This window comes from Microtus oregoni, unplaced genomic scaffold, assembly GCF_018167655.1.
Source record: "Microtus oregoni isolate MIOR12 unplaced genomic scaffold, Mior012 000070F_ref0000104, whole genome shotgun sequence".
In the NCBI taxonomy this organism is placed as follows: Eukaryota; Metazoa; Chordata; class Mammalia; order Rodentia; family Cricetidae; genus Microtus; species Microtus oregoni.
The window spans coordinates 2,607,824-2,633,269 of record NW_024543977.1 but is presented as its reverse complement, the minus strand read 5'-3'; the positions used below and the strand labels follow the sequence as shown (position 1 = coordinate 2,633,269).

Here is a 25,446-nt window from a genome sequence, read left to right as displayed (position 1 = left end):
TTACAGAATAGGACATTTAATGTTTTAATAACTGAGGACTTTTCATGACAATGAGACACTCTGCTCCTGGCAGCACCAATGTACTTCAAGAGGAAGATGGGCATCAAAGAGGCACCTTATGGAGTTTGATAGCCATTTGGGCAAGAAACTGCTCTTGCCTGGACTACTGCATAAACTGGACACAGAGAACCCACAGAGAGAGGACTACTGAACTTGCCTAAGGTGAGATGATCTTTTGGGGTTCCTGATTCATGAAAGAGTCTGTGAGACATTCTGCAGGACACAACAGATAGTGACTGAACTGACTTTGAATTTTCCTGCTTTATGGAAATGTCTGCTGGATACCATGGGCCTGAAGGCTGAAGATGGATGCCCCAATGGTACAAAAGAACTTTGGGTGACTGTCCAGGCAGCGAGATGTCTTTGTCATTTCTAGAGTTTGAAGTTTCTTAGTTCTTGTTTACTTAGGTAATATTATATCTTTCTGGAGTCTTTGATGGAGTTAAGAATAGTTAGTTATAGTTATAGTTTTCCTTAGTTATGATAAAGATTATTGTAACTTTTACTTGATAACTGTTTTGTTATATGAAATTTTGCTATGTTAAAGTTAAAGCCTTTTTTTTTTGTTTAAACCGAAAAAGGGGAAATGATGGAGGAAGGTCATTGGCTAATAAAGGCACTGCCCTGGCCCATTTTATTGGTTAGAGGATAGGTGGGAGGAGTAAACAGAACAAAATGCTGGGAGGAAGAGGAAGTGAGCTCAGAGACTCCACAGCTCTCTCGGGAGCAGACGCCTGAGAGAGACGCCATGCCCCACTCAGGGCATGAAGCTCCGACCCAGGATGGACTAGGCTAGAATCTTCCCGGTAAGACCGGTTCTCACAGATTATTAGAGATGGGTTGATCAGGATGTGAGAATTAGCCTGTAAGTGCTAGAGCTAAAGGGCCAAGCAGTGCTTAAAAGAATACAGTGTCTGTGTAATTATTTTGGGGCATAAGCTAGCTGAGCGGGCGGCTGGGGTGCTGGGGAAGCGGCCCCGCCGCCCCCTATTACTTCATGAAAGGTTGGTAACAGGAAAGTAACATTAATACAGATTGAGACACGGGCCCAGATAGAACGACCTATAGCAAACCAATGGTGCATTCTGCCCACATTTATCACAGACTTACTTAGCACAGCCATCATTAATGATTAAAATCAATTAAAATTTATAAAGGACTGTGGTATCCACTGTGTAATGAATTTATTACAGCAGAGAGATTTCAGAGCAGTTTATTAAATAGACCTCTCAATTCTGGTACTGCTACTGACTTGCTCTTTTAAGATGTTATCTGGGAACATACTAGCCCACTATTTTATATACATAAAATCAACATAGTTTTTTTTCCAAAAGAAAGATGGGTACTAGTAAAATGGAAGCAAATTGCATGTTTGCATTTTCTAGCTGACTGAAATCTTGATTTAAACTGTGTTACCTACTATTAAAAGTAAGTAATAACATCTATAACATTAGTATAATGGTTAACTAGTGGCTTTGTAGCAGAAATTATCCAAAAAGACTTCTTTTCTTTATAAATTTCTAGTAGGTACATATATTTTCAAAAATTTCTCTAATCTACAACAATCTGAGCAATTGCGTCAAGATAAAGCAGTCATTTGAATCCAAGAATGGTGGAAAGACATTGCCTTTTTCCCATGTCACAAAGAACTTACTGCAAAGCAACAGAATCGAACATTCTAATTCAACCCCCGCTTCATGTAACTGATTTCTGACCACTGGAGAAAGCTCCCAACTTTGCCCTAGGGGTATTAACATTTCTATCATCCCAGGACAGTAAATATTACTAAGAGAAATAAAACAAAACAAAAACACAACAGGACTTTCTATATATATGAAAAATAAACCACAAACTGGATGGAGGTAGCAGAAGGTCATCTGGTGACCAAAGAGATGACTTTAAGGAGAGCCCTTAGGGCAGGGGAGCATCAGAGTCCCAGCCTAAATAGAAAGCAACTTTTCTATGATGAAATACTAGCACAGCATATCATTAACCCTTCTTTTCTTGGGAGGCAAATGGATATGGTTTTAATATTCTCACCCAATCACATTATAGCAAAACAAAATGCCTGCTTACTAGAATAGTAGCAGGGATTAGGAAATTTGGTTTCCTTAGAGAGAGAAGCAATTACTGTTAGTATAAAGAAGGGCCATGACCAGGATACCTGGGTTTACCTTTGCTTTGCGAAAGTGGTAGACCACCAGCATGCTGACGAAGTCCAACAGCATACACAGGGCTTGGAAGGAGATGATAGCGAGTCGTAGGTACTTATCCTCCTGGACAAAGCACGGGCGGTCGTCAGCACAGAAGGGGCAGCCCTCTCTGCAGGGCAGGCAGACATACGCTTCTTCCGACCCATCTTTTGTGCTTCCTGAAAAATGGTGATCTGGACCCCTTCCTGAAAGTTCCAAATGAAACCACAATGTCATTTGTATCACCAGGTTGTAAGAGAGCTAGCCTCTCTTCACTTCCTTTTCTACTGATTATAGACCTTACATCAAATCCTCGGCTAAGAGCTAGAGATACTTTGCTTTTGAACTCAAAGTTCTTGATTTCTTTGATTTTTAAACTTGTCATTCAGAGCAATGGAGAAAAATTGCAAAAATGGAAACAAAATGCCTCAGGTTCAGGATACAGTCTGCTAAATCTTTGGTTTCAGCATCTTCTCCTTGTGGGTGATGAGACTCCTTAACACATGGGTCATGGTCCAGACACACTTGTTAAAGAAACAACAAGAAGACTTGGGAAGTGGGTGTGTTTAATGTACCAAGTAAATCTACTTGTCATTTTAGGAACTTCTTGACCTAGATGACACAGAGTCCAAAATGAGACTATCATCATTGCTTAATTCTCCAGGGATTTCATCTCCCAACCTCATTCAGTCTAAATTACAGAAAATGGTACTTAACAGATGTTTAGTGTTCAATTATCTAACAATGCTGCATCCTTTAGAATCAATCCATACAACCTATCATTTAATCCCCATTTGACATGCCCTGAGCTATCTCTGTGTTGTTTGGCTACTGCTCCCATTGATTATCTGATTAGTTTTAGAATTGTCTGCCTCACTTTCCAAGCTTAAGTTAGCATTGTAGCCCAGTACTCAAAAAGTATCAGTTGTTGACTTTAGCAATAGACAATGAAAAGGAACTATACTAATCATACTAATCACGAACTTAACATTAGAGACAAAATTAAATGCCTAGTTTATTAGGTCACATGACCTGGTTAAGCTAGGAATTAGGAAAAGGGCTGTTTTGTTGTTGTTAGCTTTTAATAACCAATTCATCGGAAATCTTTGATGTATCTCAACTCCTTTAAAAGGGTCACGGTCTTTTCAAAGTATGCTTGTCTATTTTCCTTCCACAGTAAAATGTGGCAAGAAAAACACAAATGAATATTTTTTGGGATTTTGTTGCTATTTAATAGCAATCACTTTGAAAGCTGGGAGCTGGCTCAATAGGTAAAGTGCTTGCCAAATAAGCCTGACACCATGAGCCCAGTCCCATGGTAAAAGAAGAGTACTGACTCTTAGAAGTTGTCTTCTGACCATCATGTATTTGTCACAGCACACACGCACCTGCATTCATACACATGCATACACACAAAATAATAATATTAATAGTTACCGCTCTGTCAACATAGTGTAAAAAATATATGGGTTTAGCATCTGATTTAAGTAAGCTGATATTTTATTCTTAGGTAAACTCATTCGACAACTCAGTTCTGGTCTTATTGATGAAATATGAATGACATTGGGATTAAGTTAGATTATTTACATAAAAACATAGTGACCAGTTTTCTTCTCCATACATGAGAAGTGCTAAAACATGGAAATTAGAAGGAAGGTATGCAAGACCTGGCTAGGAATGGTGAGTTCCAGTTTCGATGACTGAATCTGAGGTTCCACTCATTGTCTAGGATACACAAAAGCTGAGAAAGAATGCAGTACTGAATTGTAAGGGCCGATTAGTGTTTGTCCTGCTTTCCTTCCTGTAACTGTCATAAAATAACAACAAAAGTGGCTGAGGGGAGAAAGGGTCTCTTTTAACTCACAGTTCCAGTGCACTACCATGGGGAAGTCACAGTGGCAAGAGCTTGGTGCAGCTAGTCACAGTACATCCACAGTCAAGAGCAGTGAGCAGTGAAGGCTCCGGTGCTCGCTGTTCAGCTACTTTTCTCTATTCCTCTATAGTCCAGAGACCCAAATCCGGGAATAGTCCCACCTCGTTTCATTCTTGAGCATCAGACATCAATTAAGGTAATCAAGATAATCTCATAAGACATGCCCACAGATCAACCTGATCTAGATAGTCCCTCACTGAGAATCTCTTCCCAGATGATTCTAGACTGTGTAGAGTCGACGATTAAACTAACCACAACAGAGTTAGAGAAGAGCATACGGAAGTGTCTAGGAGCAGAAGAGAGAGGAAAGCCCTTGGCAAGTGAAGCATTTGCATTTAGATTGTCACAACAGAAAAGTTGAATCTACTAAAAAATGTCAGCATTGTTGAAGTATGATGACCTAGAAAAGACTATCATAACTAAGAATTTTAAACTTGGGTAACCTTCAAGATGACACTTTTCAAACTAGCACAGATTGAAAATAGGCTACCTAAATTCTCCGGGGTTGTGGTTGGTAGGCTGGTTTTCTTTGCTTTATGTTTAAAAAACACCTATGAGTGAGTACATATGATAATTGTCTTTCTGTGTCTGGGTTACCTCACTCAGAACTTAGACAACAATGAGGACACTAAGAGAGACTTAAAAAGATCTAATCTACATGGGAAGTAGAAAAAGACAAGATCTTCTGCCTAAATTGGGAGCATGGAGATCTTGTGGGGAAGGCTGAAAAGGCGAGGGAAGATGCAGGGAGGGGAACAGAGAAAAATGTAAAGCTCAATAAAAATAAATAAAAAAGAAAGAAAATGGGTTACCAAAGCTTACAGACTAAACACATAATGGAGAATATTATTTCAGTAGAAGTCTGTTGAATAAAGCTAGTAAGAAAAGCTAGTGCTCAATAGGAAAACAAGAATGGTATGAAACGGACATTGATTCTGTGTTGTGTTCTCTTTGACATCAAGTTTTTTATATTTTGAGTTAACAAAGGAGCCTCTGGAAGTCTAGGAGAGACATAGGGAGAAGAAAGACATGCAAAGCAGATCAGTGCCTTGCTCAGCCATCATCAGAGAAACTTCTCCTGCAGAAGATAGAAACAGAGAACCATAGCCAGACCATATGAAGAGATTGAGAGATCTTAAAACACTCATCCCTATGCTGGGACATCTCCTTAAAATCCCTTTTCTCGGAATCCAGGGAACCTTGGAGGCAGAAAGAATGAAAGAGCCAGAGGGGAAGACACCAAAGAAAAAAGGCCCTGTAAGTCAACAGGATCAAAGCACTTAGGAACCCAGAGATGAGGCAACAGGCACAGGGCCTGCCCAGGACTGCACCAGACAGATTCCTAGAGTTGAGAGAAGTAGAGACACCAGCCCACCCCTTACTCAGAAGCTATCTGCAATTGATAACCACTTGGAAATGAAATTTAGTTTTCCTGAAGGGAGTCTCACTAGTAAAACAAACTACTCTAAAAGATGGTCTGTCTGACCAGAGTAGATGGTCAACAGGAAATGAACTCAACAGCACCTTTGGAGGTTTCTTGTCTCAAAATGTCATATCAGGGCTTTTATTTTCAATTTATATTTATTTCATTTATATGTATTTTCCCCTTTCTACCCTACCAATCTTTTTGGTATATATTGTGGCTTCCAGTTTAGTGTTTTTATGGAATTCCTGAGTATGTGGATAAGTGGGTTTTTGTATGTGTATCTGTCCCTTTTACCTTTTCTTAGGCTCTTTACCTTCTGTCTGTTTTTTCCTATTAGGTGTGTTGAGTTTTGTTTTATCATAGTATAATATATTATTATCCTTTATATGCCTGTTTGTTTACTAATGGCAAAGAAAGGAGGTGACTCTAGACAGGAGGGAAGATGAGAAGGAAATTGGGTTAATAGAGAGAAATGAATGAAAATCAGGATATATTATGTTAGAAACATCCATTTTCAACAAAAGGACCAAAAGGATTTACAACAAAGAAGAATTGCAAAGTCAGGGTAGAGCATAATCAAGAACTGAGTTGAAGAAATGAGCTCTGGAAATTCTTTACATCTCTTGTAACAGAGAGAGAGCTCAATGTGAACCAAGGAGTTTCAAATTTTATTTGTTTTGCAGAGATATTTACTAAAAGTTAAAACATTTTGAAGTAAAGCGAAAAGTAAATATATAAAAACCAACAATATAGAGCATTTTATATCTCAGAAAAGCATGTGTGTTGAAAATTGAGGACAAGATTATATATATATATATATTTGAAATTTATTACTCAAAATGTAGAAATAAAAAAGCATATACCCAAAGTCTAGCATTTCAATAAACTTTTATGCAGTGAAAATAGTCATTCCAAAGTTGTGATGCTTTTGAATAAAAAGGGTAATGAAACTTATGTATGTATATATTTATATATACAAATTTTCATTATCCATTCATCTTTTAATGGACAACTGGGTTGATTCCAATTCCTTGTTATAGTGAATACAACATCAATAAACACAGCGGTGCAAATATCTCCACTGTAGGGTATGAAGTTCTCTAGATATACACCCAATAGTGAAGTAGAGAAGTCATATGGTAGCTCTATTTTTAGTTTTTGAGAAATTTCAAAGCTTATTTCTATAATGATTGTATTAATTTGCACCTAACAACACTAAATAAGAATTTTCCCATCATTTCTAACATTTATTTTCAGATTTCTTGATGATAATCATTCTGTCTGGGGTGAGGTGGTATCTCAAAGTTTTAATTTACATTCTCTGATAGATACGAATATTGACCACTTCAAAAAAATACTTACTGGCCATGTGTGTTTCTTATTTGAAAACAGTCAATTCAATTCATTTATCCTTTGTTGATTGGCAGTTTTTATTCCCTTGGGATGTAATTTATACAATTCTTTGTTAATCATGAATATGAGCCCCTTCTCTGAATCATAGCTGGTAAAGATTTTCTCCCATTCCCCAGGCTGTCTGTGTGCTCTGCTAGGTGTTTCCTTTGCTGGACGGAAGTGTTTTATTTTTGTGTACGTCCATCTGTTGGACTGGTGGTTAGTGCCTGTGCTAATGCTGCTCTGTTCGAAAATGTCTTGCCTACGCCAGTATTTCAAGGTGTATATCTTAGGTTTTCTCTAAAAGTTTCAGTTTTACAGGATTTTAAATAGAGTCTTTGATCCATTTGGAATTGATTTTTTTTTATACAAGGCAAAATATAAGAATCTATTTTCATTCTCTTGCAAGTAGAAATCCAGTTTAGCCAGCGCCATTTGTTGAGCAGGTTATCTTTTCCCAATGGATGTTTTTGTCATTTTGAACAAAACTGAGGTGGATGACAGGAGGTATTCAGCTTGCTAAGGAAAAGAGGGGTGGAAATAGGATAAATGGCTCTATTTGTGACGAGACCCCATAGCCCTTGACCTGCTTAGCAGGGAGGACAGCTTGCTGCATGATTCTAGGCATGACCCTAGGAGCATATGTGCTAGGTGCTCTCATTGCTTTCACTATGCTAACCATACTACTGGTCTAAATGAGTCACAGTCAGTCATGAAAATAGACATATTTACATAACTATTCTGGAAGGAATGATTTTAATCACAAAAGTTTTAAAGAAATTTTATTAAAAAGATGATATCAGAAGTTAATGAGAACATTCAAGAAATGGGGAATGAAGCAGAAGCATAGAAACCCACAGTTCCCTCATTTCTAATAACTGTGCCAATACCCTAAGAAGTTAAAGGAGGTGGACATAAGGACAAGGGGAAAGCAGTGCCATTTATTAAGAGCAAGTTTCCAAGTTATATTTCCTATAGAATAAGTGGGAAAATCTGGTATGCCCCCAGAGGAGATAGAGTAATACAAAATGTAGAATGGGTTGATCCAGCTTTGGCCAGTAAGTTGATTGTGAGAGCCCCGATCTTATCAGATATAAATAGTAACTACAAGAGACAACAGGGCACACTATTTTCTATCTGCAGGTGTGCCTAGTTAGAAAACTTTCTTTGTACCTTGCAAAACTGCTTGTGCTTCTGACAGTAGAGATATAGATCAAAAAGGTAATGGCTACCAATGAGACAGTTGGGAGATGGAAGAGGAAAGAGCCAAGAAACAAACTGGTAATTATTGTAACCATTTTTAGAAACTTAGAAAGAAAAACCTGGTTGTAAAACTGTTCATGCAAACCATTGAAACTGTATTAAATAAAGCTTAAGCTATCCAAGGTCACGTGTTTGGATGACGACGAGTGGTCACAATTTCTTTATGGCACCCACTCCTCACTGCCATCCAAGGTTCCTGAGAACCCATTTGCAAGACTCCAGCAGGCAAGCTTAGCCTTTTCTGCTTTATTTCTGGGTTCTCTATTATACTCCACAAGTCTTCCTGTCTATTCTTATGCCAGTACCAGGCTTCTTTATCCCTATAGTGCTGTAATAAAATTTAGGATCAGATATTTGTGATACCACCAGCATTGTTCTTTTTGGCATTGCTTTGTCCATCCAAAGTCTTTTGTGGTTCCACATGAATTCTTATATTGCTTTTTCTAAACCTATAAAATATGATATCAAAATGTTCTTTTAATGGGCATGGATGGCATTAAATCTGTTCATTGATCCTGTAGTACAGTGTAGCCATTTTCATGACATTCATTCTACCAATCAAGGAAGGTCTGATCAAACTGCAGAAAGCACATGACTATGGGGTGCCCAGCTCCAGCTGAAATATCTGTAAAACAGCTTCTGGGATGAAGGCTCAAGAAGCATAGCAAAAGATGGGGCATAAAGACTGCAAGTACTGGAATAACAAGAAGTTTGTTGTGAAACTGAGTCTCCTGGAAATATTATGGAGGGTGCATCCACAAGGTCACATAAACCTGGCTGCCTCTGTAAAGACAACACCACTTCACATGCTAACATGGACAGGAGAAATTCCATGGATCACAACTCCAGAGTTCTTTCTACAGGCAACTTGGAAATACTGAGTGTGGGAGCGATAGCCTTCTGGTCATTCTTTGTTTCACATATTAACTCAATTCCTGGAGTGAGACTCTCGACTTTCTGGGCTGGTCAAAGCACCGCACCTGTTCCATTTTCCTCCTCATATAAGACTAAAACAGTAAAGGATTTATAGATGCATGAATGACAGTAACTAGATACAAGATGAGCAGTGAAATTCCAAGCCACTCTATAATAATTTGGACAATAATAACTTGCATTTATCAGATTCATGGATTCCAGTATTAATGGAAAAAAATTGTTAGGAAAAGAAACAACTATGCTTTATTATTTTGTGTTTAAAAAACTCAAAACAAGGCCAAAAAAGGCAAATAAAGTGATGTCATATAAGATCCTCTTTTACAATTCTCTTAAACTATTTGTTTATCAAAAATCTTAGGTTAACTCCAGGGCTTATTTTCAAAGGCAATGAACCAGAATACAATGGAAATACCAAAGCATTCTTGTTCATTGAGGTGGTATTGAAATCTAGGAGATCAGTCTAGGTCTTTATGAGCATAATGGGTAAAAAAAAATGTGACCTATATACACATTTGAGTAGTATATTCATCCATAAAGATAAAATATGTCACTCTCAAAAAATGGATAGAAATGAAGATCATCCTAAGCTATATTCATCAAGACACCTATGACATGTTCTCTTTCATACATGGAGATAATAAATAGCGATGAAATGAAGTAGGAGAAAGAAACTGGGATAAAGGACCCAGGGTCAATCAAAGGGATGAGCTAGAGACAGAGAATTCAAATAATGGACATGCGTATAGAAATTTCACAGAGAAACCAAGAAATCTACACAATAAGTATAAGTTCATTAAAAAGACACATGCATATGCACACAAAGTCACAAAATTAACTAAGTAACATAAAAATAAAGAAAACTAAATCATTTAAAAGTATCTAAGATAATGTTTTAAATACTTTTTGCAGGGCATAAACGACAATTCATCAATCACATAATCCTCCAAAACTGATCCATTTGTGCTATGTTCTCTATCTAGGACAAGGTAATGAGCACAGTTTGTTTAAGTCATATGGCTACCAAAAAATATTAATGGGCTGACTATTAGATTGTTGGATGGTACTTAAGTTCACGATCATTTAGTGTTCTCTATTCTGTGGGCCGGAATTTATGCATCACTCTACTCTCAGCACTGAAGGTGATGTTTACACAGGTTAGACCCTCAGTAAATGCTTGCTAATGATCAAAGTGTTCTCTAGAAGAGTGAATGAACCTGTCACTCAGCAGGCCATTCTTCATGCTCTCAAACCATGCACACTGAAGAATTTATAGCAGTGATGATTTTCCAGATGCTAGGCACAAACTATAAAAATACATTAAGAGTATGTGATTACAGACGACTTTGGAGCTTGTAGGCAAATATGTGCAAACCATGCCAGTGATGTTTGATTTGTAGATCTCAGCTCCTCCGCATACAGAATGCCAATGTGCTGTACCGAAGCTTAGGCACCCTTGAATAGCGGACATCAGACTTACAAATAAAATAAAAATGTTCTAAAGAAAAATGGCAAATACTGAGTCTTGGGAAAAATAAAGAAAAGGATTTCAGAAGGAAGTTATCATTACATTTATAGGCTATTTGAAGAGTATTAAATATTCACCTCTAAACAAGACTGTCAAAGCAAACTGTCAGTATGTGAACAGTGTATAACCTACTTGTTAATTTTAATTTTGTTACCTTGACAACAGAAGAAATTAAACTGCTTGAAATATATACATATATATTTACATTTTTTTTGGTTTTTTGAGACAGGGTTTCTCTGTGGTTTTGTATTTACCTATACATATATGTATGTTTTACTTATACAAACTAAAAACATAAAACCTCTAGACTAATAAGCAAAGGATAACACATTTTTTCAATGCAGTTATTAAAATCGTATTCAAAGGGGCATTGACATTGGATGTGATATCTAAAGGAATTACCCACCTCAAATTCATGGCCATAAATCAGGTCCATGGCTTTAGGAAAACTGCCCTCGCCATGGAGTTCCAAAAAGCAGCCAATCCTATCACACAATTTGGAGCCCAGAGGTTTGCAAAGCAGACAACCCAACCAAGATATTACCCTGCACCTCACAGTGCAGAAAGAGACCCTTCCTTCCCTGCACTTTCAAAATAGTTTATCCTGAAAAGCAGTTTCCAGACCTGACAAAGCCATGCCCCCGCCACCTTTGACTATGAAAGCCATTTTCAAACTCCACAATATATTCTCCTGGACCCTTGGTTACTGAGCCAGAGATTGAAGGCACTCAGATCAAAAAGTTCACTTTTGCTGTTTTAAGGCAAACCAAGTCTCTTTTATTTTCTTCTGCTGTCTTAATTTTTACAATACCAGAAACACCATAGAAATAGACACAGTTCAGAAATTGTAAAATGGTAAAAATTTATCAAACTGTAAACTTCAGAAAGTCCTTTTTAAATTTTAACCTTATATGTATTACAAAGTTTCCTTGATAAGTATGCAGCATTTTTATAATAAAATGTTTTGTTATTATATCTTCTTGGCTCTGGTAACATGCTCCCTGTGCAAGCATAAAGACCTAAGATATGACCTAAGTTCATATCTTCAGCAGCCACATAGAAGGAAGGCAGGGTGGTATATGCCTGCAACCCCAGTTCTGGGAACGTGAGGGGTAGGGCAAGACACGGAAATCTTAGGGACTTAGTGTTCAGAGTGCCAAATTCCTGGTTCAGTAAGAGACCTTGTCTCAGATTGCCAGGCAAAAATTGGGAACTTGGGGGTGGGGGTGGGGTGGGGGTAAGGGGAGATGGGGAGAGAAAAGTGACAAGGGGAGGATGGGGATAGCTTGGGGGAATGGGAGGGAGGGTTGGGATGGAGGAAGGATGGATATGGGAGCAGGGAAGTATATATCTTCATTAAGGTAGCCATTTTAGGGTTGGCAAGAGACTTGATTCTAGAGTGGTTCCCAGGTGTCCAAGGAGATGTCCCCAGCTTGTTCCTTGGGTAGCTGACGAGAGAGAGCCTGAAATGGCCCTATCCTATTGCCATACTCATGAATAGGGTGCCTGGTTGTCCAAGTTCTGCTCGAATTAGAATACTAAGGGCTGTCCCTACTATACCTGCTCAGGCCCAAAATAGTAGATACAGGGTCCCATATCTACTATTTCTTGTATATCACCATAGAACCTTCATCTGGCGATGGATGGAGATAGAGACAGAGACCAACACTGGAGCACTAGACTGAGCTCCCAAGGTCCAAAGGAGGAGCAGAAGGAGGGAGAAGATGAGCAAGGAAGTCAGGACGGTGAGGGGTGCACCCACCCACTGAGACAGTGGGGCTGATCTAATGGGAGCTCACCAAGGCCAGCTGGACTGGGACTGATATAGCATGTGATCAAACCGTACTCTCTGAACATGGCAGACAATGAGTGTTGACTGAGAAGCCAAGGACAGTGGCACTGGGTTTTGATCTTACTGCATGTACTGGCTTTTTGGGAGCCTAGTCTGTTTGGATGCTCACCTTCCTAGACCTGGATGGAGGGGGGAGGACCTTGGACTTCCTACAGGGCAGGGAACCCTGACTGCTCTTCGGACTGAAGATGGAAGGGGAAGGGAAGTGGGGGGAGGGGGAGGGAAATGGGAAGAGGGGAGGAGGTAGAAATTTTTAATAATAATAATAAAGAGAGACCTTGTTTCAAAACATAAGGTGGACAGCACGAGAGGAGGGACACCCTCCACATTTCTGTGTACAAGCATGTGCGTGTATGCACATACATGTCCAATACATACCACATATAAGCCATACACACATCATATACACCACAGACATACCATATACAAAAATCATACACATACTATTTGCACATAAATCACATATACACATATACACTACACACATACACACACCACACACATGCACACACCACATATATACAACACACATATACACAACACACACATATACACACCACATAATATATGAATTACACATACATACTGTGGAGGCCCAAAGAGGTCAAAAGTCAGAGAGTTTTGGGACTTGTTTTTAGTTCAAGATTACCCGAGGTTCTAACTCAAACAGAGGTCCCACCTAGTTTTGGAACAGAGTTCTACTCTCTCAGGGCTTTTGTAAGGAGTGGCTAGTTGCCAGACCTCCTGCTCCTGAAATAGGGAAGTAGCTGGTTCCTACCTAAAACAAAAGTCTAAGGAACCAACTAGGTTCTAGTTCCCTTTATGGAAATAACTTGGGATTTCACCCAGGGAGTGGTTTGCCTACAGAATGTTTGGTCTAAAGCATGAGTCAAGGGCCTGAGTGAGTGATGAATGTACCCCATGACTTCCAATTTGCATGTTAATGCAGTCCTTTTGTTCTATTCCTACCTTTTGAAATCAGGGGTATATTAAGCTACTGGAAATTAAACCCAAAGAAATTTTCAGTACTCACAGAAATTCCCTGCTGATACTATCCTGTGTTTCTGCATTTATTTTTTTCATTGGCATCTTTGTATTCTTTACTATATTTCTAAATTCCCATGCCTCCACTCTCGAAGAAAGGTAATCTTGTCGAGGCTGGCCCCTGACAACATACATACCACATACATATATATACCACACATAATACCACACATATGCACATACGAAATCACATATCACCACACACACGTATATACACTACCACACATACACACACACACACACACACACACGAATGACTTCTTATACATAGTAAGTGTTGTGCTTTCCTGTCACTTTAAGGGACAAGCCACGCCCACTCCCATTACCTCTGACCTGCCGGCCGCCATCTTGGGCCCTTCCTTTTCTGCTTCCTTGATGTGCGTGCTTTTTATTATAAGGAAGACCTGGGAATGTTATGATTTTGGTCCCTTTAAGAGATAAGCCACACCCATTCTCCTCCCCATCCACTGAGGCAGGCTGATCTTCAGCTTCTGGCCTGAGCTCGCTCTCTTTTCCATCTTCCTCTCGGAGAGGCAGCTTTGCTTCTGCCTCTCTCCCCACTTCTCTGCTTCCCCCCTTCTCTGTCTCCTTCTCTTCTCTCTCTCTCTCTCTCTCTCTCTCTCTCTCTCTCTCTGTCCCCCCTTCACCTTTCCTCCCCCCATAACCCCCTGAATAAACATTCAACCTCACCCTGCATGTCGTGTCTATCCATGTTTCTGTCTTCTGCCCACCCACCATGTGTCTCCCTGCCTAGGACCAGCCATTGCTCTGAGACCAGCAGCCATCTCTGCCTGGGGCCCACTGCCTGCTGCCACATGGCCCACCACCACTGCTCTGAGACCAGCAGCCATTTCTGCCTGGGACTGGCTGCTCCCAGAGCCCACTGCCTGCCACCACATGGCCCACTACCACCATTTGGGACCTACAGCATTTCTGCTGCCTACTGCCGCAGGGATCTTGGAGCATTTTTTAAAAAAACAACAACAGTAAGTTGACTTTATCAAGTGAAATTCTATTCCAAACCACAGAGAACTAGTAAATTGACCACTATCAAAAAATCCTTGGAAAATCTGTCCTCTACGCTGGTGATGTTCTGAATCTCAGATTTTTGTTGTTTTTAATTGTGTTATAATTTAACTTTTACAGAAAAGTTACAGGAGAGTACAAAGTAATTTCATATTTCTTACCTGTAGTTGTGAGTTATTTATATCCTAATATTTTCATAGTCTCTTAGTCAAAGTTCAAGATGTTATATGTATGATACTTCTGGTGTAGGCTAGATGCACTGTGTCTTCATACAGAAACATTTCAGTTTGTGTGTAATGATGAGGGCTCCTCCTTATAAAGCAGGATACAACTTCAAAACTAAGAGAATTAGTGCAGATCCATTATAATTATCTTTGTGCAATCCATATCAAAATCCTACCAGTTGTCACAATGCTTTTTGGAGCTGCTTTTCTCCACCTAAGATAAAATCCAGGGTTTCAATGCCACATTTTCTGTCTCTGTTCTGGAATAATCACCAGTACTTCTTTGACCTCTTTAGCCCCTAGCGCTTTGTGGATCCCAAAATTTTGACCATACAGGTCATTTTTTATAGATGGTCCCTTGGTGTGTGGGTGCTTGTTCAGAGTATTGACTCTTGGCAGGGATGCCCTACAAGTAGGGCTATGTTCTTCTCAGTGCATCACTGCAAGAGGAACAAGGTATCAACTGGTTCCAGGACCTGGGGACTCTTGCTTTGGGAAGTTTGTAGCTTATAAGCTTCTGCAATGAAGAATACTTTTACTTTGAAACCTATACATGATCAAATACCACAACTAGAGAGGAAGCTTAGCATTTAAGAGCTGGGTTCAGTTCCCAGCACCATCATGGTAGTTCAAAACTATCCATAACTGCAGTTCCAGGAACTCTGACCGCCGTAGGTACCAGACATGTACACACATGCAGGCAAAACATTTATATGTATAAAATAAGTAAATCTTTTTAAATATATTAAATAACTTGTTTCTCATCAAAGTTTGCTAACTTGGAATTATAAAAGTTTTATGTTTAAGATTCTGAATGCTATGTTTCTTTTTAGAGCCTTATGGGTTTTGTTGGGTAAGGAATGCATTTTTACACAGAAAGAGAAAACAAATAGGAAACTAGAAAACAAAAATTGAAAATGATTACAAGGTGAAAGGAGAACGGTCACTAAAGGATTTGTAAACAAACCTACAGATATTCTGTCTAACACAATGAGCTACTGTGTAGATTACTGGTAGTTATATCTACTTAAGAAACAACTGGTAACATATGTGTAAATGTTAGCAAAACTAAATAGTTTTACTAATGTAAAATAATATAAACAATAAAATAGATGAATTGGTTGGAGGACATAGCAGTGCATAATTTCAGGCCATGGTCAAGCAGGAATATAATCATAGGCGAGAGCATTACACGTCAGGACAGAGTCACAGGACAGGGCAATCTGAAGTCCTCTGAGACCGTGGGCTCTGCTCCTGTGCTGGGAGATGGAACCAACACCCACTCAAGAGGACAAATGAAGATGGAGGAGGAGAAGAAAGAGGGAGAGTGCAGGCTTCAAATAGCAGTGACAGATTTGTTTTTGAGCATTTTGAGTGCCAACTACTATGGCTAGAATATTGTGGTTTATCACCTCATTTTTATCCTTAAAAAAGTTTCAGAAAGCAAGTGATATCCCATTTTACATATAATGTAAACAAACTTAAATTAAATAATTTGGTCAAGGTCACAGTTCAAATAAATCACTGAGGTAGGATTCAAACGTAGGACCTATTCAAAGGCTATGCGCTTTATTCATATCTGACACTCCAGGTAGGAGTTCACATCTCTTGACTAGTGACCAGAGAAGTCGTGCGTGAATGATATTGTGCCTAAACACTCCATACCACAACCACAGCGTCACAAAGTAAGCAGCTGCCTCAGGTGAGACTGGCACCACTGGTGGGGCTGGATCTGACCTGCAGCCTTTTCCTTGCGGTCTAGTTTCCATGGTCCAGAAAACACTATGTAAGGTGCCAAGGGAGGAAAGCAATTAAACAGTTCTACCCAGCTGCAAGACCGATGGGCCACAAAAATTAACAGCACGGCAAGATATGCATCCAAGTGCAATAAATTCCAGGTACACGTTGGTGACAGCTAAAGCTGTCTAATTGGACTTAAGGCCTACTAAACAGGAGGGGAATCGTGCCTAAATATGACTAGAAACCTAACCTTTTACCTGAGTTAGGAGTTATAGGGTCATAGAAAAGACTTCTATACCACTTTACTAGATCAGAAGAGTCCCATACTACAATCTAAAACTTATCCTTACACCCACAGATCAGTGCACCTACGGCCTCTCATCAGCCTCTTCTTACATAGCAAGAGGCTCAATTCAGAGCTGCTCTTTGCCTCAGCACTCAGTAGTCCCGCGTTTTGCCTTCTGCAAAGAGCTTCTTTTTTTCTTCCTGAACAACTCATTTTAAAGGCTCTAATTTTTTCCTTGTCGGTTTCCTATCCCATGTGCTTTTCATATCAATACCACTGGAGGGCTAAATTGCAGATTGCAATCCTTAGTTATGGGTCATCGGTAACTTGGCATTCATTTGGAAAGATACCCAAACTGCAGTCAGTCTGAAAGATAAGAAATATAAGCAAAATAACTGGTAGTAACCCACAGAGAACAGGGGTGTTCTTGGAGATGGAGTCCATACTAATAGGGATGAATCTGGGGGTGGAGAGGGCGGGAACATCAACCTGGAAGAGAACAGCCTGGACCTGAGGAGGCAGCTGTTCCTCAGGACCTGGTCTTTCTGAAACTGGGCTCTCCACAGATGTCGGCTCCCATTAACTCACATGACTACCGCTTTCCCGAGAGATGCCTGGACCCAGGCCTCTGGGCTGTCAGCTTAATTTCAAATCACGTCATTTATGCATACTGTGGTTGGTCTTTACAAGGCCCTGTCTACTGTGTACTTATGTCTAAATAAAGGTTCTTATACTGTTTCACATTTCGAAGGCATTTTTAATACTTACATTTGCATTTTATGCAAAAGATCAGGACCAGAGTACAGGTCCCCTCTCCAGAGAGCAAATAGACTGCATGTGGGGATGTGGAATCCTTTCCTTGACCTCAGCAAATGTTACCTTGGCAGGGCAGTCTTTTCACTTTCTAGGTCTCGTCCTCTCTACCAGGTAACTAGCCAGTTTCCCTCTGAAACCTTCAGACTCCTGCTTGTTCCTCCCCTCATGGCCATCATTGCTACAGACTCGGAGGTCACATCTTCCTTCAGACACAACTCATTCTCCAAAGTTCTAGCTTAAGTCACTAGTCATCCCAGCATAGCACAAAATTCAAAATATAGTGCTAATGGGTCTTAAGGATTATCTCATTATATGTACCATCAGTAGTGTATATATATATATATATATATATATATATATATATATATTCACCCAAATATGTCTATAGACTACTTATTATATGCCATGAACTTGGCTGGAGTCTTTACATCTGCTCTCATATTTCAGGTCTTCAATATCTTCTTTGTGTTTGACCCAAAGATTACACAAGGTCATTCCTTACTAAATGAAAATCACTTCAAGAAAAAAATAGAAAAAAAAGTCACATTCAAAAAGACAAATGCCATATTTTAATACGCAGAATGTAGAACATACATGTATATATGAATATGACATGAAGTAGAAAATTTCTCATTTATGGAGATGAGGGGGAGCTAATGAGAAGAGGGAGAAGCAAGAGAGTAATGGAGGAAAAGGTAAATGCCACATGTTGTCTTATGAAGAATTCAGATTTTATATACATATATATTACAGATAACATTAAAGCAAAGGAGAGGCTGTTTGGGGAGCAAGGGGATCAGTGGGGGAAGGAAGACAGCAAAAGAGGACAATAGATTTTCATACATAAACAAATGTTTGTGTATTAAAGGGCTATAATGAAGCCCATTATTTTTTGTGCTGATTTTAGATAATACATTTTAAAAGTATGAAAGTAATTTCTCCTATAATTTTCTGAACTACTGTGATTAAATCATTAATGACTAAAATTAGCATGTTACAATGTACAGTCATGTGGTATATTCCAATACTTAATAAGGAGTGTAATGAATGCCTGTGAAGATCTTGGTTGATAATATTCATTTTCCTGGTCAAAGTGCAAGACGTTTTCTTTCAGAAAGGAAGTGATTAAATGTTGGATTTTCATGCAGCCTGACAAGGCCATCAAGAAAGATATATTTGGTCTAAAAGTACTTTCTGGGCTTCAAATCGTAACAATAACTGACTTCCTGCTCTGTTGCTAAGCAAAGTCAGTCACAGTTAAGTATATGCTGAGGTCAAAGCTATACTCAACTATAGATCATCCTTCTAAAAACGATGACCTCCTCTCTCCAGAAACAGTGTGCACGACATGGGAGGTAGACATAAAAGACTAAAATAAAATCAGCTTGTTCTCAGAGAGTGAGGCCAGCCTATAATTTAAAATAAAAAAAAGCAAAAACTCAGCTTTTAAAATAAGGGGAAAAGTAGGAGTGTGCAAATTAAACAAAGCTAAGTTGTTAAAGGTTAGCCAGTTCCTTTTGGTAGTGTTATAAGCAAGTGGCACAGTCATTTTATGCTCCCATAATATTTAGATATTTTATTTCAGTCACAGTGGGAGCTGAGACCAAATGTGGGTAAACCAGACACAAATACCAAATACCTTCACACGACACAAGCTAAACCTACCCATTCCCCTTCAGTGGGTAAACCAGACACAAATACCAAATCCCTTCACACGACACAAGCTAAACCTACCCCTTCCCCTTCAGTGGGTAAACCAGACACAAATACCAAATCCCTTCACACAACACAAGCTAAACCTACCCATTCCCCTTCAGTGGGTAAACCAGACACAAATACCAAATCCCTTCACACGACACAAATACCAAATACCTTCACACGACACAGCTAAACCTACCCCTTCCCCTTCAGTGGGTAAACCAGACACAAATACCAAATCCCTTCACACAACACAAATACCAAATACCTTCACACGACACAAATACCAAATACCTTCACACGACACAAGCTAAACCTACCCCTTCCCCTTCAGTGGGTAAACCAGACACAAATACCAAATCCCTTCACACGACACAAAATACCAAATCCCTTCACACGACACAAAATACCAAATCCCTTCACACAACACAAGCTAAACCTACCCCTTCCCCTTCAGTGGGTAAACCAGACACAAATACCAAATCCCTTCACACGACACAAATACCAAATACCTTCACACGACACAGCTAAACCTACTCCTTCCCCTTCAGTGCTGAATCATAGTTATGTCTGGACCAGAGATGTGAAGAATGCCATGGTAGGTTTGGCACTGTGGTGGCTGGGCCTACACACACACACACACACACACACACACACACACACTCCAGAAAAGCATCAACATCCTGAAAACATTATCAGTATGGTTATTGTAAGCTTTCTATGACCGCAAAGGAACTATTAGAAACCCAAAGGCTTGAAATGTTTGCTTGTTATTTTCTTGCTTCTGATGATTAGAATTCAGAGTACACCTAGGTTTCAAGCTGCAGATCTGCACAAGCTGGGGTCAGGATATCTGGTTAGGTCACCCTCTCACTGGGAGCTTGGATTATAATACAAAGCTGAATTCCTGTCTTCTTCAGGCTACCAGTGAAGTCTTCCTCAAGTCCCAGTCTACGTTCTCACTGCAAGCTTTCGTATTTCTTCAAGTCAGGTCAAGTCTCCCAGTGCATCTCTCTTTCTCTTTCTGTGTCTCTCTGTCTCTGTCTGTTTGTCTCTCTGTTTCCTCCCTTCTCTCCTTCTCTCCTCTCCCTATCTGTGTGTGTTTCTCAGTGTGTGTGTGTCCTCCTTCCCTTCCTCTTCATCTTCTACAACAGTGTCAGCCTTATGTCACAGCATAACCAGACGTAGCTGCCACCACCACCTTGTCTCTAAGCAGGGGGACTGACTCTCATTGTGCTTAGAGACCCCATCCCACATAAACCCAGGATATGGATGTGGACGATGGAACCTTCCAAACTTCTACCTATTGCTCAGAATAAGAGTTATACATGACTGCGGAACCAAGAAGTAAAATGTAAATAGATTCAAGACCCAAGAATGAGGTTTCCGAAGAAAAAGAAAACCATCTATTAATAAACCTATAAATGTCTACCAAAGCTTATAGAGGAAAGCTGCCAGACAGAGCCCCAAATGCACCCTTTAATAATGCCTACTGGAGATGCAAATTGCCACACATAGCAGTAGCAGAGTATCAAAGATAAATGTGAAGGAGACATGAGCCTAATTCTTAGTGGTCTCTAAATCCAATTTCCCATGAAATCCCCACAATTTTACCAACTCCACTCCTTTTATCAGTATATTTGTAGCTGCCTACAAGTCAACATAGTCATATGGAATTCTCCATATTACAGAGAACAAAGCTCAGTATTTAAATCACAACACTAACGTTCTCCGGAGTAGATAGAAAGTGAGCAGATGATGAAGTTTCATTGCTGGTGAATGAACCCTGTATAATCCAACTTTGGATGTGAACGGGCCTGCAGTTATGAGGGTTGCATCTCTCCTTTGACTGTGGACATTGTATAGCGAAGAGAGAGAAGAATCAGACCCGCAGCTGTCACAGCTGTGTTATGTGAGAGGAGGTAGGGCGAACAGGATGAGAGATTCTTCTGGTGACTGTCAGAGGGTGAGTGGCAATGTGTGAGCAACACACGACCGACCTTGGCACAACCGTTAGAACTGGGAGAAGCTCCAGGCAAACGCTCAGCCAGGAAATAGGGAGCTCCTGTTGGGACATCTGGACTCCTCAGACAATCTGGGAGGCTTCAAGGCCTGCCCGCAGTCTCAGAAATCACACCAGTGAAATCTTTAGTTTGGTGAGATTCTGAGTAGAGCATCCCACTCCTCTATAAGCAGCAACTTGAACAATGGAAATTGGGTGATAAGGAATGTGTGATGTTAAGCTGCTCACTGATAACTTTCCACGCATGGTTGAAAAGTAACATATGCACAAATAAAATAAATGGGCAGAATGAGTTCTAGAAACTTTCTAGTAACAGTTCTCAGAAACTAACCCTTAAAGGGTTATAACACCTTCAGACTTTTAAATGTTTTAAAAACCAGTTCTCAAAAAAAAAAAAAAACAAAACAAAAAAAAAACAGTTCTCCTAAGCACGTCTTCGTGCACAGCTGCCCCAGCACTGAAAATTCCAAACCCAAATAAAAATCCTTTAAGTGATTCGAGAAGGCCGAGCTGATGTGGATTTGACTTGTAAGGTCAACAAGGTTAAAGGAGAATCTGAAGGACTGTCAACAGGCGTGTTGTGTGTGTGCAGGCACATGCACAGAGCAAAGAGCACTTACTTTGGAAGTTGTTCACTGAGAAGACACGGGGATGATAGAATCCTGCTTTGCAGACACACTGATAGGCCCCAAGCACGAATCCCAGGCCTTTGATTGGCATACACTAAAGAAGAGAAAAAAAGCAATAAAATCGATCACAGTGTTGCTCACATGAAGGTCCACACATATATATCCTTGCAAATGTTATCAGAATCAGCACATTTTCTATAAATAAAATGTTTCAATTTTGAACTTTTGTTTTAGGTTTGTTTGTCAGTAGCCATTTTTTTTTTTAGAAGTAACAAATTCCCTTTCTAATCTTGCACTATTGTGCTGCAGGAACCTCTTTCGCTCCTTCAGCCAATAGCCCTTAAGATACCAGCCCAGTGGGGCGTGGTCTCTTATACTTTAAAATGCAGCAGATGGACACCCTTGCTCTTGCTTCTGGCTCCCTTTCTGGCGGCTAGACTCTGTTTTCTGTTTGCGATGAGAGGACTGTTGTTTGGGACGGTGATCTGTAAGTTTTTCCCCTCCAATAAATAACCTCTTTTATTATCTATTCTTAACTGCTGTGGGATTGTTTTGCAGCTTCCCTGTTGTCGTTGCATATGTGGGCAACCTTTCACTCACTTGGGTGTTTCACTCAATCACTCAGAAACATGGTTCTGTTTACATTTCTCATAGCATCTCATTGCTTCAAGAACTGTTTCCAATGCCATATGAATATTTTACAAGTAGTTCCACACTGGATTTTTCTATCAAAGCAAATGTAGGCAGGAGAGTGGACAGGTTTGGAAAAATTGAGACACAGAAATCAATCTTCTGACTTAAATGCTCATTAGATTTCATCCTTGGATCAAACTAACACAAATTGTTGAGGGAAAAATATAGTAAATTTTAAGATATAAACACAAAAAAATCTAGATAAATTAATGATCCCAAAGGTTATGTATCTAAAATCTGTTTTATAGATAAATATTCTCCATATTTATAAAAAGAAGGACCATGAACAACTGGGTGAAGATAAAACTTTTAAGAAGTAAAAGTGACAAGATGGCTTCTAGCACAGAGGTTCTTAAGAGAAAATACTAAATAATTTAAATAATTCTATAGTCTAAGCTTAAAACTTAGAGCATCAGGACTCATTCTGTGTACCATGAAAAGGTCAGTAATTGAAATGTATTTATGTATTTTGATTTTCTAGGTCAGAGATAGAACATCCTTCAGGCCCCCATGGACACGTCACTTCATGAATACTCCCTTTCACACTTTTCTTGGTTATTATCCCATAAGGCCCTCCACCCCTCTCTTTCCCTCAGCATATACACTTATATCCAATTATATCTGTGGAGTAAGCTGACTCAGAAAAGATCACAAACTCAGAGCCTGTCTGGGCTACACGGTGAGTTCAGGGTCAGTGTAGTTAAGTTGGCAATGCCTTTGATCAAATAAAAGATACAAAGTCCTGGGGATGTAGCTCGGTGGTGCAACACTTGCCAAGCATGCACAGGGGCCAAGGCTCAACCTCAGGGACTGCAGGAACATGGGTTCTTGGCTCAGAGGAAAATAAAATAACAGGCTAGTACCGTGCAATTCAGTTGAGCTAACCAATATTTCTAGAGTAACTGCTGTGCTCACAGAATCCTCCTACAGAACCCAGTGGACAATTACACACTGTTTGCAATGATCCAATCACATCAGAGGAAACCAAAGAAAAGGCCAAATCGAATTTCTGAACAAGTACAACATTTTCTTTGGAGACTTAGTAGAATTGTGGAAACAGTATATTGTACATGGTCAGTCATAAAATGGAGATTCAAACTCTGACCTGATCATGGCCTAACCATGTGAGCTTAGGCTTGTTCTCTGAACTCTATCACTTATAATTTTTGTTTTATTTTGTGAGAACATTCATTCAGTAAGATGTACGTAACAGTTTGAGGATAAAGTAGATATAAATATTGTAACTGTAATTTTTGCTTGACACTTGTTTTGTTATATGTAATTTTACTACGTTAAAGTTAAAACCTTCCTTTTTATTTAGACAAAAAAAGAGAAGGTGTGATGTGGCATTCTCCTTGGTATGCTGTGAATACCAATGGTTAATAAAGAATCTGTCTTGGGCCTGGCAGGGCAGAATAGAGGTAGGCAAAGAAAACTAAACTGAATGCTGGGAGAAAGAAGGGGGAGTCAAGGAGAAACCATGTAGTTGGAGACAGATGCCAGACGGAATCTTGCCAGTAAGCCACAGCCATGTGACGACAAACAGGTTAATAGAGATGGGTTAAATTAAGATGTAAGAGCTAGCTAATAAGAAGCTAGAGCTAATAGGCCAAGCCATGATTTAATTAATATACTTTCTGTGAGATTATTTCAGAAGTCTGGGCAGCCGGGAAACAAACAAGTGGCCTCCTACTACCCCTATGGTTCACTCACTAATCACCACCAGGGTCAATTTAGCTGGCTGTGCTCTGTGTGTGTGTGTGTGTGTGTGTGTGTGTGTGTGTGTTTCCTGCCTCAAAACTCCATGTGTCCCCATCCCCCAGAAGCTTCCAACCAGTCTAAGATAGCTTTCTCTACTGGAGAACAAACAATATTATTTCCCCCGGAATTTGAAGGTTAACAGTATTTATTAAGACAGTACTAATTTCTTGATATTATTATTCAATAGTAGAACAGTAAATCCATGGAACATTGTTAATGCTTAGGGTAAATATAAAAGTTTATTGCAATAAAAGTATTTCTTGACTCTTAAGCTAACTTCAGGACTTACATAACATTAAAGGTTTTAAAAAATCTAGTTGATTAGATAAATACTGCCAAATTAAAAAAAAAGTCCTTGGACAAAAATAAAAAGCACCCTAATTTTGTTACAGAAAAACATAGCAACATGGATCCTTAATTACCTCAAACTTTTTATTCTGTTCTTACTTTAATCTCAATGGAGAAAAGCAATTTTTATTTAGTTGAATCCATAAAACCATCCCATCCCCTTGTTCCACCTCCACCTCCAAGATGGCAGTGCCTACAGGAACTGGATTAGATATAGTCTCATGGCATCTCCTTGAAGAATAAGTGGCCTGTGCTTATTTTTCTAGGAAGGACTGTGACTTTGCAGCCAACTTGCATCATTTTTCCATTTTATCTACCACCACCATTTCTCTGTTCACCTTCTAACTAAAAATCACACATTTTCAAGATTAGGAGATGACATGGTAAAGCTGACCCAGAAAGTCCTCTATAGCATAGAGAATGCACAACTAATACTCCTCCTTTGGGAACTGAGGAGATGCCTTTCTAACTTTTTTTTTTCTCCTTGGGAATGTAGAATATAAAATCAGATGCTAACTAAACACAGGATAAAACCTTTCAAATTGTATTTGAGTAGTCATGTAAGATCTTCACAGCAGA

The 25,446-nt window shown here is 39.4% G+C and overlaps 1 protein-coding gene across 1 annotated transcript in view; it reads right to left on the bottom strand.

Annotated features, from left to right (window-relative positions):
- Gpr158 (G protein-coupled receptor 158) overlaps nucleotides 1-25,446 on the bottom strand; it is a 358,827-nt gene that overhangs the window by 170,697 nt on the left and 162,684 nt on the right. Inside the window, exons 3-4 of the mRNA XM_041641570.1 lie at nucleotides 22,057-22,159; nucleotides 2,235-2,458 (exon numbers count right to left, since the gene is read on the bottom strand). Coding sequence (XP_041497504.1) covers nucleotides 2,235-2,458; nucleotides 22,057-22,159 — 327 coding nt within the window. The remainder of the gene's footprint in view (nucleotides 1-2,234; nucleotides 2,459-22,056; nucleotides 22,160-25,446) is intronic.